At 48.6% G+C, this 13,193-nt stretch overlaps 2 protein-coding genes across 6 annotated transcripts in view; one reads left to right on the top strand and one right to left on the bottom strand.

The window, feature by feature from the left end:
* Positions 1-12,776, bottom strand: part of THRB (thyroid hormone receptor beta) — a 439,443-nt gene extending 426,667 nt beyond the window's left edge. The window contains exon 1 of one of the 5 annotated variants that reach the window (XM_061404702.1): positions 12,486-12,776. The gene's annotated coding sequence lies outside the window, so the exon portion shown is untranslated. Of the gene's footprint in view, positions 1-11,049; positions 11,218-11,451; positions 11,754-12,207; positions 12,389-12,485 lie in introns of those variants that run through there. The other 4 variants (XM_061404699.1, XM_061404700.1, XM_061404707.1 and 1 more) reach the window with 4 other exon arrangements.
* Positions 10,791-11,573, top strand: LOC133240113 (basic proline-rich protein-like). The gene has a single exon (XM_061404735.1). It carries the CDS (start codon positions 10,791-10,793, stop codon positions 11,571-11,573), a length of 783 nt encoding a protein of 260 aa, XP_061260719.1.
* Positions 12,777-13,193: the final 417 nt, after the last annotated feature.

Genomic DNA, 13,193 nt, shown 5'->3' with positions numbered 1-13,193 from the left:
CCAGGTCTTCTGCTTTGCAGGCAGACTTTACCATCTGAGCCACCAGGGAAGGCCTTATGTATATGTAAGGCTGATTTACTTTGCTGTACAGCAGAAACTAACACAATATTGTAAGCAACTCTTCTCCAGTCAAAAATTTTAGAATGTGTCAGCATCATTAGTAATGTGCCAGTTACACCAGGCTTGATCGGTAAACTCCCAACACTATATACATATTATGACCCACACAGATTTATTAAGAAGTTCAAGATGACAGTCAAAGACTCAAAGGAAAAGGCAGGTGTAGGCAGATTAAAAGTGACCCCGTAAGAGCGAGCAGGAAGGGAGAAAACAGATCTGGGTCAGCTAGGAGGGCGATCCTGCACTAAAACCCAGATGTGGGTTACCTCGTCACTATGGAGAGGTTTCCACCATGTAACGCCTGGTGGGCTGCCATCTCTGGGATCGCACAGAGTCGGACACGACTGAAGTGACCTAGCAGCAGCAGCAGCAATGCCTCCAAAAGCACCAAGACAGCTCTCTGAGGAGAGCCTCCCAAGAACTGAAAAAGAGTGGCAGAGAGGGGCAGATGACTCCCGCCCCAGCCCAGGACCGTCCGGGAGGCGGGGCTGCATGTCCCCTCCCACTTCACCAGGTGTGGGCAGGTGATCGCTGTCGCTGGTGGAAGTGGAGCAAAACGATGCTGTGTCCCTTCCAAGCCGAGGCAGGGAAGAGGCCCGTTCCACACCGTCTCTTCCCTTCTAGGGGTCTGACACAGTGAGGACGTGACCTCGGAAGCCTTGAGCTGGAGACGGAGGGACCAAGACCCAGGAAATCCGGAGTCTCCGAAATTCACACAGAGCAGAGCCCCCAGTGAATCCGGAACAGCAATGAAAGATACAATTTTACTTTCTTTAGCCCCTGCCCGTTTTGTTTTTTTTTCCAAAGCTTGATGTTTTCCTAACCAACACATATGGAGAGAAAAGGTAAGTGTCTCAATCACTTGAAATAATGCATAGAGTTTCTTTGTGCATGGAATTTGATAGAATCATAGATTTTTAAGGCTAAAGTTGTACAGCCCAATTCTAGCAGCTACTGGCCACCAATGGCAATTGAAAACTTGAAATGTGGCTAGCTGAGGCTGAGATCTGCTACAAGTGTAAAATATATACCAGATACTGAAGGTTTAATACAAAAAAGTAAAAATCTCATTATTATTTCATATTATGTCAGTAATTTTTGAATATATTAGATGAAATAAAATATACTGTTGAAATCAAACACACTGGTTGCTTTTTTACTAATTTATAATGTGGCTACTAGAAGATTTTAAACTACCCATGTGTTTAACTTTATATTTCTACTGGACTCCTGCTGGGAGAGTAGGTGTCAGCAAATTACATGTCACTGTTTTTGTAAATAAAGCTTTATTGGTACAGAGCCATGACTATTTACATACTACCTGTGGCTGCTTTTCCACTACAGAGTAGCTGAAAAGTAGGACTCTCAGAGTAGTCCTGAAAAGCTCAACATTTGTATTATAATGGCTTATTATACAAAGTGTTTGTAGAAGATCTGTTTTGGGTTACCAAGAAATAAGACCAATGATAAGAAGTATCATGCTAAGGACATAGAGAAGGAAAAGAAATAATTGTTTGTCTTTGTATCACCCTAGGTAGGGCTGTCCTTGACTTACAAGGGTTGTCCTTGTAAAATATTTGCAATATTTTTGAAAATTAAAATTTGCAATATGAAGAACTTAATCCTGATAATACCCAGATAAAGAATAATTTTGAAATTGCCTAATTCACCTACTCTAACTACTTCATGACTAAGGAAATTAAAGCTCAGATAAGTGAAGAGACTTGTCCAAAATATTTTCACTCTAAATTAAGTGGTATTTCCATAAGGTCATTATCATTCATTCACTCACTGATTCATACTCTCCACCCATCTCTAATTTTCATCATTAAAGTAATAAAATCCCTATCAGAAAATCAACACTTAATAGCAGAGGAACCCTTGAGTAATATTGAGCAACAAATAGGCTGTAAGATAGTTTTTAAATTAAGCTTCATTTGAAAATACTTTAAAGAGAACCTATCATGTAATCTGCTTTCAAATTAAACTTGAAATTACCCCAAACGTAGAGCCAGCTTGCTAAAAATATTCCTTATTGGAATTAAATGTTAAAAATTTGCCACATCTTGGAGAAAGTGAAATCTGTTCCCCAAGACTTCACAGCAACATATAACTGCCTCGTTCTAGCAGCTACCCTCATGTCAGTATATTATTCTAGAACCTTTCACTGGGCTCGCCATTTCCAGTCTCCATCCCACTCAAGACCTACTCCAAAAAAACCCTTTCAAAATAAAACTCTCATACGCTAACCCTTAGTCTCTTCAAGATAAAACCCACTTTCCTTATTTGGCTTCGAAAGCCTTCATCATGTGGCTCCCACCTGCCCCCATGGCCTCATTTACGGTCCTCTGCACATCCAACTAAGCTCCTTGCAATCCCCGAATGTGTCATACTTCTATCCCATTTCATACACTTGCAGATGGTTTTCCTACTCCTAGAACTCTCCCCACCCCCCATACACTGTACTTACTCCATCACAGAACTTACTTATATTGTAATTGATTGTAACTGTGGAAGCATTAATTCTACCTCTGTGGGAGCAGTTAATATTTAACACCTCACTGCAGGTCCAGTGCTACGTTACTTCATTTAATCTTCACTGTGTTATAGAGGAGATGGGGCACAAGCAACAGAGTCAGGGGAAGACAAGACAGGAACCCACACATCACCACTCTTAGCTAGGTTCTTAATTCTACACCAGTGGTTTTCAGTGGAGGTGATTTTGCTCCCATGAGACATCTGGCAATATCTGGAGACATTTTTCAATGGCTGCAAGTATCTAGTGGGGTAAGAGGCCAGTGATGCTGCTAAATATCCTATAATACACAGCACAGCTCCTCATAGGAAAGAATTGTTCAGTCCCAAATGTCAATGATTCAGAGGCTGAGAAACACTGCTGCTGCTGCTGAGTCGCTTCAGTCGTGTCCGACTCTGTGCGACCCCATAGACGGCAGCCCACCAGGCTCCCCCGTCCCTGGGATTCTCCAGGCAAGAACACTGGAGTGTTCTGCTCTATGCTAAATTAATGCCTGTAGACTGACCCAGGAGACTGAGCATCTTTATAGCAAGGATCTTTAAATGTTCACCATGGGGATCTACCACAGAGCCTGGTACCCAATAGATGCCCAGTGCATATAGGATGGATGGGTGGACGGATGAATGCAGGAATGGAGGGATTAATGGATGGATGGGTGCGTGGATGGGGGTGGATGTAGAGATAGAGGGCTGGATTGAGGAATGGATAGATTTCAGGAGAAAAGAAACAAGGTGATGTTTTTAAGGCTTGGTTCTGTGGCATCTGAAATAAAAATAAATTGGAAGACACATTTTTAATTAACAGTAAATGAATTCATATAGAGTACATTCCAGAGGATGCCTGAGCCTTAGCAATACCTCACGTGTATGAATCTGTAGTGTGAGATCACATTAACAAGCTAAGGGCCTAGGAGTATCTTTCAAGAATCCCTCACAGGTACTATACTACAGGATAAATTGATATGTTCATCATCCACACAGGCCATAATTTACATTGGTTTTTTTTTTAGATTTCCTGTATAAGGTTCCCCTGGTATCTTTAAAAAAAAAAAACAACACAAATAATACAAAGATATACAACTGTGTGCTTCCTCCTGTTGTAACTACAATTCAGATATAAATACATTATTCTAGGTTTCCAGATGCTGGGAGTAAAATAGGGAGGAAGAAATTACAATGAAGCTGAGGCGAAATTCAGAAAAGTAAACAAAAAATATAAGGCAGAAATAAACCATTCTATGCCTGGAGTCAATTAATTTATCTAAATACCAGAAATGAAGTCAAGAAAAGATATTTTACGGTTATAACATTTTTAAAGTAACAGCAATTTAGCCTAATCTTTATATCATCACAGTGGCAGCATTAAATACTATTGAATACAAACGGATAGATTTTTCTACAGAAGAGCATAAAGGTTCACTGTGAGTGATCGCCTATCATAAAATGCAGTAGAAGGGGCGTCCCTGGTGGCTCAGTGGTAAAGTATCCGCCTGCCAATGCAGAAGACATGGGTTTTATCCCTGATCTTGGAAGAGCCCACGTGCAGAGGAGTAATGAGGCCTGGGAGCCACAACCTCTGAGCCCATGTGCCTGGAGCCCATGTGCTCTGCACCCAGAAAAGCCACTGCCGTGAGCAGCCTGTGCATGGCAACGAGAGGGTGGCCCCCACTTGCCACTGCCAGAGAAAGTCCCGGCAGCAACAAATACCCAGCACAGCCAAAAATAACTAAGTAATTTTAATTAAAAAATGTAGCAGAAGTTAAAGCCTGCCTGCTAATCCACCACAGCCATGTCCAACTCTGAGACCCCATGGACTACAGCTCCCCAGGCTCCTCTGTCCATGGCATTCTCCAGGCAGGAATACTGGAATGGGTTCTCATGCTCTAAAGCAGATGGGACTATTTTTTCGGTAAAGAATCTGTCTGCAGTGCAGGTGACCCGGGTTCGATCCCTGGGTTGGGAAGATCCCCTGGAGAAGGAAATGGCAACCCACTCCAGTATCCTTGCGTGGAAAATCTCAAGGACGGAGGAGCGTGGTGGGCTGCAGTCCATGGGGTCGCAAAGAGTCGGGCACGACTGAGTGACTAACACCATGAATTATTCCTCACAACCTTTTGCATCCAACTTTGGCCATTTGTGGCCACACACACACATGAGAATATGGTGATCAAATACGTTTTGGTACATGCTGCCCCTGTACACGAGCATAAAAAGCAGGCTCTGGAAACACTTGCATTAAGTTGTTAACCTGAGGACTTCCCATAGAGTAACCAGTATAAACTAAAATCAGGATGTGCCCAGACATTCAGGAGCGTGGAGGAGGACGGAAATTGATGACAGGCTTTGCAGCTGGGGACATCAGCATGGCTGTGGCGTGTCTCTCCGTGGGAACCGCGGCTGCAGCCAGAGACGAGCAGTGCCTTTCTCGCTGTACGTGAGAACAGGACACAGACTTGTCAGAGGAGCCTCTGCGAGTACGGACATGCAAGTGGGGAGATACTGATGCAGACGGGAGAGAGAAAGGAAAACGCTGACTGGAGCCCAAGAACGTCGCGATCGCTAACCTCAATCATGAACTGCTGAGCAGCTGTTCTGAACAACCAGGGCTGAAATCTGGGGAAACAGTCTTGAGACAAACGAAAGGAAGGAGGAGTGTATCAGGACCTTCCCGGGAACCACTGAACAACCTACATCACAAGTGTCAGAAGACGCAATGGGCTCCGAAGACGACGATCACACAGCCTGCCATCCAAACAAGGGCTGTCTTCTCCACTCTCCTCAACACAGACACTCCTGGGCCTCCAGAGGAGTCAGACAGCGTACTTCTCAAATGAAGAAGATACACCTGCGGTCGATCAGCGTATCTGTCCAAGCTTTTGCTTTCATCAGCTCATCATTCATGACTTTCTGAATAAAAAACCCTGCATTCTTGATCACAGAGGAGAAGCCATGATACCTGAAAGCTCTTTTTTTTTTTAAACTAGGAAGTTGAGTAATGAGTTCAGTTCAGTCCTTTCCTAATTGTTATATGTGCCCCGTCTACAGTCCAGTTTTGGCATACACACACACACATGCAGGAACACACATGCATATGTTATTACACATATTACATACAGTTATCTACACAATGCAAATAATACAAATATTACTGTATGCCGTGTATACACCTATACGTATCCATACATGTATATGTGTATGTCAGAGCATCTGTCATGAAGGAAAAGCTACAGTATGCTTCCTGGGAGAGAGCCAAGCTCCTGGGTCCTAATTCTTGGGTCTCCTGACTTGTCACTTGAAAAGGATACTTAAGTTCAGAGCAGAGCTCAGTTTCTCACTCAATAAAAATAGTACCACAGAAGAAGAGCTGCCAGGACATAAAGTCTCCAAAGTGCCTTGAAATTAGGACAGTATGGACCAAACAACGGAGAAGGCAATGGCATCCCACTCCAGTACTCTTGCCTGGAAAATCCCATGGGCGGAGGAGCCTGGTAGGCTGCAGTCCATGGGGTCGCGAAAAGTTGGACACGACAGAAGCGACTTGGCAGCAGCAGCAGGAACAAACAACATGAGCATTAAATGTAGATCACGATTCTAGCTGTCAGTTGGGCAGATTCCTGAGAAGACGTGGAAATACTATTTGTGACTCGGTAATGTGCACATTCCCCCTCGCCCGCACTGGCCTAAATGTCACAAGTGACTAACACTTTAGGCCCTTAAGGTGGAGAGTGAGCATCCTTAATCAGAGATGCACCAGCCTAAATGTATTCAATCCCAGACCACATGGATCCCAAGAGAGTCCTGGGTAAATCGTGCTGCAACTTACACTAATACACATGGGTGGGAAACCTCACAAAACCATCACCTCCTCAGATTAATAGAAGTTTATTTTATTTAGGGGGCCACGTGAGGGACCCCGACAGGCATTCCATTCCATCACAGTGGAGACCACTTCAGAGTCTCTCCGCATGAACATCACCTAGTGTCTCACAGTTCACTAGGCTGCATGCTGAGCTGCAGAGCAGCTAGAGGGGCCAGGCACACAGTAGGTACACAAATCTTTGTAGCCTAAAAGAGAAATCAAGTCAGGTAATTAAAATGAATTTAAATAAAGCAAGGAGTTCACCTGCCGTCTGTCGTTCAAGCAGCTCAGACACGAGAATAAACTCTTCTAGCAAAATTCTCAGCAACTGAGCGACTTCCCTTTCACTTTTCACTTTCCTGCATTGGAGAAGGAAATGGCAACCCACTCCAGTGTCCTTGCCTGGAGAATCCCAAGGACAGGGGAGCCTGGTGGGCTTCTATCTATTGGGTCACACAGAGTTGGACATGACTGAAGCGACTTAGCAGCAGCAGCAGCAAAATTCTCTGCTGTGATATGGACATACAATGTAAGCCAGGCAGCAAACATTCACTTGAACAAAACTAAGTCAGAAGATGACACCAGACACAGTACCAGACAGGACAGAGAAACACGTTCCCTTCTGCCCCTCCCATTCATTCTTCCAAAGGAGCATCTCCCTGAGCCCAGATGTCAAAGCCATGGCTAGATGCGCTATGAGTCAAGGATGAGGAAACCCACAACCCATCATCACGGTTCAGAGGGGAAGACAGAGATGAAACAGACAGAAACAAACAAACTGTCCTGCAGGTGTGCGCTTAGTCACGTCTGACCCTCTGCAACGCCATGGACTGTAGCCCGCCAGGTTCCTCTGTCCATGGGGTTCTCCAGGCAAGAATACTGGAGGGGGTTGCCATTTCCTAGGCCAGGCGATCTCCCCCACCCAGGGATCGACCCTGCGTCTCTTGTGTCTCCTACACTGGCAGGCAGGTTCTCTATCACTGCACCGCCTGGCAATACAGACTAACGCACAAAGCATCAGGGCCACCTGCTGAGAGAGGTTTATAGCCGTAGGGCCATCTTCCAGTACCTGGACCTGAACCGCCCTCTCAGACTGCTCCAGTTCAAAAGCTTGGCTGAGACACTGGATATTTGAGAAAGTCAGCTTAAAGAACATGTTAACCATTCATTCCTCTAGGTCTGAGCTCTATTTCTGCACTAGAGACAGCGTCCAAAATCTCCACCACTGAGCATCGGAGCTCAGGCCCCCACAAATAAAGCCCCACCAGGTGACTTTCCATTACTATACTTTCTGCATCGTTTTTTCTCTTGCAGGTTGGCAAAAGACTTTACCATATAAAGAGCTTTACTTCCTTTTCTGTAGAAATGAAGTTCAAGTTACGTGACAGGATATTTCATGGGAGTATAACTGGTTGGCATGCGTGTAGAGGTAACCCTTTACAAATGTTATCTGATTTATCCTCACAGGTTCTGTACATACTTGCCACCTCAGTGACCCCCTCCCCACCTTTTCTTTTCTGTTAACTTGGACACAGAAGTTCAGAGCTAAATTAAAAACTGAAACGCAATAAGCACTTATTTCAGTTTAATTTATGCCTAAGATGTTGATCTCTCTTCCTTCATCATTTTTTACTGGTCTCATCACTTTGTGGGCTTTTTTTTACTCTGCATTTACTGATACACGTTTCTGGAAGTCAATACTCTGTCAACAAAAATAAATGACCAGAACCATCCATTGTAATCTCCTTTTAGTCTCAACTGTCACAAGAGTTTTCATGAATAGCTAATTTGAAGACGCCCCCTTGGGTATCACACCTCCGTCACTTGGAAACTCAGATAGTGTAATATTTGCCGTAATTATCAGGTTCAGAATCTGTTTATGAAACGGGGCAAGGAGACAGGAAAGAGGCTGACTGACTGAACTTACGTGCAGGGTAGCGGCCCAGGGTATTTCCTGATCTACCAGCAAGGGGATACTTGTATCGTGTGCTGGGTCTTGAAAGTCCCATTCGCCCCTTCCCCTACAGCTACTTTTGCAGACCAGTGACACCACCACATGCCCTTGGGCCCCTTGGGGCTGCCAAGGCCAAAGGCGCTGTCAGAACCCGCTGAGTGAGAAGGCACCGCGATCATCCAGCGATGTCTGTTCCCTGGAATCTCACTCTCAGCACTGACAATGCCTCTGGAACTCATAAGCGTCTGCTGAAACCCAGGGAGCTGAAGGTCAGTGTCTTCAGGGAATGAAGGTAACATGTAAGACAAACCGCTGCTGAGGGTTTCCAGGCACTCAAGGCAAATGCCCCCAGGAAGAGCTCACAGAAATAACTCTGAGTTGTCACAACACAAAACAGGGCCAGCTTTCATATCAAAGGAGAGAAACTGAGCCATTTACACGTGGCGCACACACAGGTACAGACCTTGGCACACCCCATCCACACTCACTCAGATGCTTACTTAAGTATTTGTGGGAACACGGGGTTTGGGCACAACCATTTATTTACTCAACAAAGATTTATCCAGCACCTACTTGTGTGCTAAGCACCGGTCAAGATGCTAGATAATTATGAGTAAACAAGGTAGTCAAGACTCTTTTTCTCATGGACTCTATATTCTAGACAGGGGAGACAAGTACTCAACAAGCAGCAACTGAAATGAACAATTCAGATACCAAATAACACCACGGAAGAGGGATACAGGTAAGCAAAAACAATGCAAGGGTTCTGAGAAGCAATGGGAGCCTGCCTTTGCTCCAACATCAGGGAAGCGCTCTTAAAAGAAGCAACACATAGTCTTACAGTACAATGACAAAAAGGAGCTCAAGAAACCAATCATCTTTACTCTGATTTCCTTCAAAAAGATGAGCATACTAAAACGAAATGTGCAATGTCATTTGTGGCTCCACACACCATGTTTCAGCAACTGCAAAATTCCCAGGAAAGGAAAAGGATCCATGACTTTCTCCACTGGGAAGGAAAGTTCAAGAAACCTCCTTTTCCCAAAGTTGCTAAATTAAAAGGGATCTTTCTTAATTTGCCTCTATAGCTAAATTTGCTACAAAGAGTCTAAAGAGGGGTAAATGGAATGCTAATTTCTCTTTTAATGTCAGTTACTTTATAAAAAGCATTTTTCAATGTCAATAAAATTATGCCTTTGCATTGTAATGCCAACAGGAATTGCTTTATTTAGGAAAAGTCTATGGCTAAATTCAGTATCATTTGCTTTCACTTGTTGAAAAATAGAAGCAAATCACATTTACTAGCAGATGACACAACTTCAACACACAATTAAACTTTGAAATTCATTAAGATTCTGATGATATCTATTCAACATGCACAAATAATAAGTGACTGTTCACCAAAGCCTTCACATATCTCATCTTGAATAAGTTGCTTGATATTGAATTTCTGTCGAAGTCAATTAAAACGCTTAGCTAGCTGGCATGAAAACTCCTGAAAACATCCACTGCTTAGAATAACTTTTATTAAAACACCTTTTTCTTTCCTGTTTCCTAGTCCCTGCCTTGTTTCAGAATCGGAGAGGCAAGCAGCAGTGAATCAGGGAGCTGATCTGTCACTGTGAATATCCAGAATGAATCCGTGAAATATTTTGACTAACATGCAATTTGTATCACTGTGCAATCCAGAGCATGCTATATATTACTGCAATGTAAATATTCATACTAAAAGAAGGTCAAATAAAATTATTGCCCCAAAGGTCTACATTACCCAATATACTGATACTATTAGAAACTGCTGTGCTCTGTTATTAATACACTGTCCAAGGAATGCTGAATTTCTTGAACTTCAAAACAGGTCTTTGACTGACTCTCACAAGCACCTAGGATCAATAACATGCTAAGGAGAAGACTTTGTTTCATGTATTTACTAGGCTTAGTGTTTGAATCTTCACAAATTCTGTGTGTGAGAAGGGCGGATGTCTGCTCAGGTAAACGCTCCTCTCTTCCTTCGCTTCACTTGACGAAACTGTCATGCTTCCAGACCCCACCTTGAACATTTCCCATTTGGGGAAAATTCTACATTGAACCTTCCAGACCCAAAACACTCACCCCACCTCCACTGAAAACAAATCAGAAGACTTAAGATTTAACAGTAATAAGAACCTGATGATGGTCGCTGGGAAATAAAAAGCACCACATCCACCAGGAGTAAAAACTCCCCCAAATGAGACCTTCTCTGAGGGGTGGCGGGGGTGGGGGAAAGCGCGCAGCTGGCACCACTGCGCGGATCGGAACCGACTCGAGACGGCCCAGGGGAAGATGCTGCGTCAAGAGAAGCGAAGCAAGAAGCGCGACCCGGAGGCAAGCGAAATCATCCGCAAATCCCCGAGGAGGTGGGCAGACGCCAAGTCGCCAGGCGCGGGCACCGGCGCACGCCACCCGCGGGGTCCGTGCCGCCTGCAAAGCCCTGAGCTGCGGGGCAGCAGAAAAGGGGCTGGGGGACCCGCCGTCCCTTTAAACCGGCTCCGCCGCCACCCCCCCGCCCCGCCCCCGCCCCTCATCCCCGCTGTCTGCCAACCTTTTCCGAACCCTCGTGTCATAGAACTTCCTCATCATGGAAACTTCCACTGGGTTCGGCGCCGAGGATGCCAAACTCCGGGTCACAAGGAGGCTGGCAACCAGCCGGGGCTCGGGGTCCGAGGGCCACGGCCGCCCCAGCCGCCCCGCTCCGCCGCTGCCCACGCCGCGGCTCCCCGAGGGTGCCCGAGCAGAAGGGCACCTCCTCCCCGCGGCGGGGCGCGGAGCCCCGGGGGCGGGCGCCCGGCGGCTGACACCCCACCCACGCCCGCCCGCCCGCGCGCTCGGCGTCGCCGCTCGCACCCCGAGGGGTTCCCGCGACACCCCCGCCCGCCCGCCCTCCGGACAGCCGGGACTGTCGCCCCCGCACCCCCGCCTCCGCGCCGTCCTCTCGCCGAATTACCGGGGCGCTGGAGCCGGCCGGGTGGGGCGCCCCCGCCGGGGGAGGCAGCCTGCGGGCGCTGCCCGAGCCCGGAGCTGGAGGGCCGCTTCCCCGGCGCACTCGCCTTATTCATGCAAAGTTAATCCCCGCCGCGTCACGGCCGCCCGCCCGAGGACGCGCGCCCGCCTTGGCCGAGCCCCGCAGTCTCCACCCTCCTCCGCCCCCTCCTCCCGGCGGCGGGGTCCCGGGAGCGCGTCCTGCAAAATGTCAACTCCCCGGGCCGAGAGGGGCGGCCGGGCCGGGGCCGCGCCGCCCGCCGGGGCCGCTCCACTTTTATAGGCGCGGGCGGCGAGCGCGGCCCGGCCGCCGAGTCCCCGCCTCTCGGGCCCGCGCGCCCGGCCCGCTCCGGGCCGCTGCCCTCCTCCGGCCCCGGCGCCCGCGCCGCGTCTGCCAGCCGGTGACCTGGTTTCCCCTCCGGCCCGCCCGGCGGCGGCGGCGGCCCGGAGCAGGCCGGCCCGGATCCTCCCGGGGCGCCGCGAGGAAATGGCCTCCCGGGCGCCCGCCGGCCCCCGACGCCCCCGCCCCCGACGCGCCCGCCGCGCCCGGCCCGCGGCCCCCAGCCCCGCGCGCCCGGCCCGCGCCGCCCGGCTCACCGCCTCCGCACCTGCCGCCCCAGGTGCGGGCGCCCCGGGCCCCGTCCCGGCCGTGCCCTCCACCCCGGAGTCCTCCCCCCGGCGGCGATGTCGCGGCCGTTTTGGTGGCCGCGCGTCCACCCACCCGGCTGCGTGCGCAGGGAGGTTCGGGCTCGGGCGTCATTCCTCTAGTCGGCAGAGAGGAAGGGACGGGGGACGGGGACACGGGCCGGGAGGGGTGACTTCCAGAAGCCCGGGCTCCGCCGGGCCCCGGCCGCCGCGCTCCTGCCTCCTCCTCCAAACCACTTGTGGCGCGTGTCGGGGCAGACGCGGCGCTCTGGCTCCTCCTGGGGCCTCGCTCCCGCCGGGCGTCTGGCGGTCCCCCCCATCGCCAACCCCGGGACTGGAAGTTTTGGAAAATACCTGGCTTGCGCTTGAGGGAGACACCTCTCTGCACCACCCCGCACATCCTGGGAGCCCGGCGCGGGGTGCAGACCCCGCACGGGTCCAGAAAGACCGCCTGGATCGTTTGTCTTTGCCCGGGACACGTCCAAATAAAACCCGGAAGACAAAAATAATTTATACTCCTGAAAAGTCCTGCCCGAGTCAGATACGCACTTCTAAAATCCACTCCCCACCCTAGTCCTGAAGGCCGAGGGTCCAGGCTGGGAGAAGAGGAAGCAGGCTTCTGCGGTTCTGGGCTAGAAGCGTGCTTGTGAAAATCCTCGGTACCCAGAAAACGAAAATGTCATCGGTCAGAAGCTCGGGTTGCCAGAAAGCTATTTGGACGACAGGGTATAATGATTTTCTTACAGATAATATTAAAATAATTCCGACTTCATTATTCAATGTACACATGTATTAACATAACCAACTGTTTTGACAGAGCTTTGACCTTTTTTTAGCCTCAACTGTCTGAACGATGATTTATTGGAGAGTTTTCTAGATCTGCAGCCAGTGACGTGTGTTTTAGTCCCAATTCTTGTGAGCGTTCCGGGGACAGGGATGAGAAGCCTCTTGACAGAACTGTCAAGAATTCAGAAACTGCCCTGCTCCGGGGCGCATCGTTGCAGACCCCAGGATTCCCTGGAGAGATGGAGGGACCTCTCTCTTCAGAGTCCGCGGACCCAC

The sequence above is a fragment of the Bos javanicus genome, chromosome 27 (assembly GCF_032452875.1).
Source record: "Bos javanicus breed banteng chromosome 27, ARS-OSU_banteng_1.0, whole genome shotgun sequence".
In the NCBI taxonomy this organism is placed as follows: Eukaryota; Metazoa; Chordata; class Mammalia; order Artiodactyla; family Bovidae; genus Bos; species Bos javanicus.
This window is presented reverse-complemented; position numbering and strand designations above follow the sequence as displayed.

Excerpts from the sequence above, each read along its gene's own strand:
- LOC133240113 (XM_061404735.1), top strand. The coding sequence starts at position 10,791 with ATGCTGCGTCAAGAGAAGCGAAGCAAGAAGCGCGACCCGGAGGCAAGC.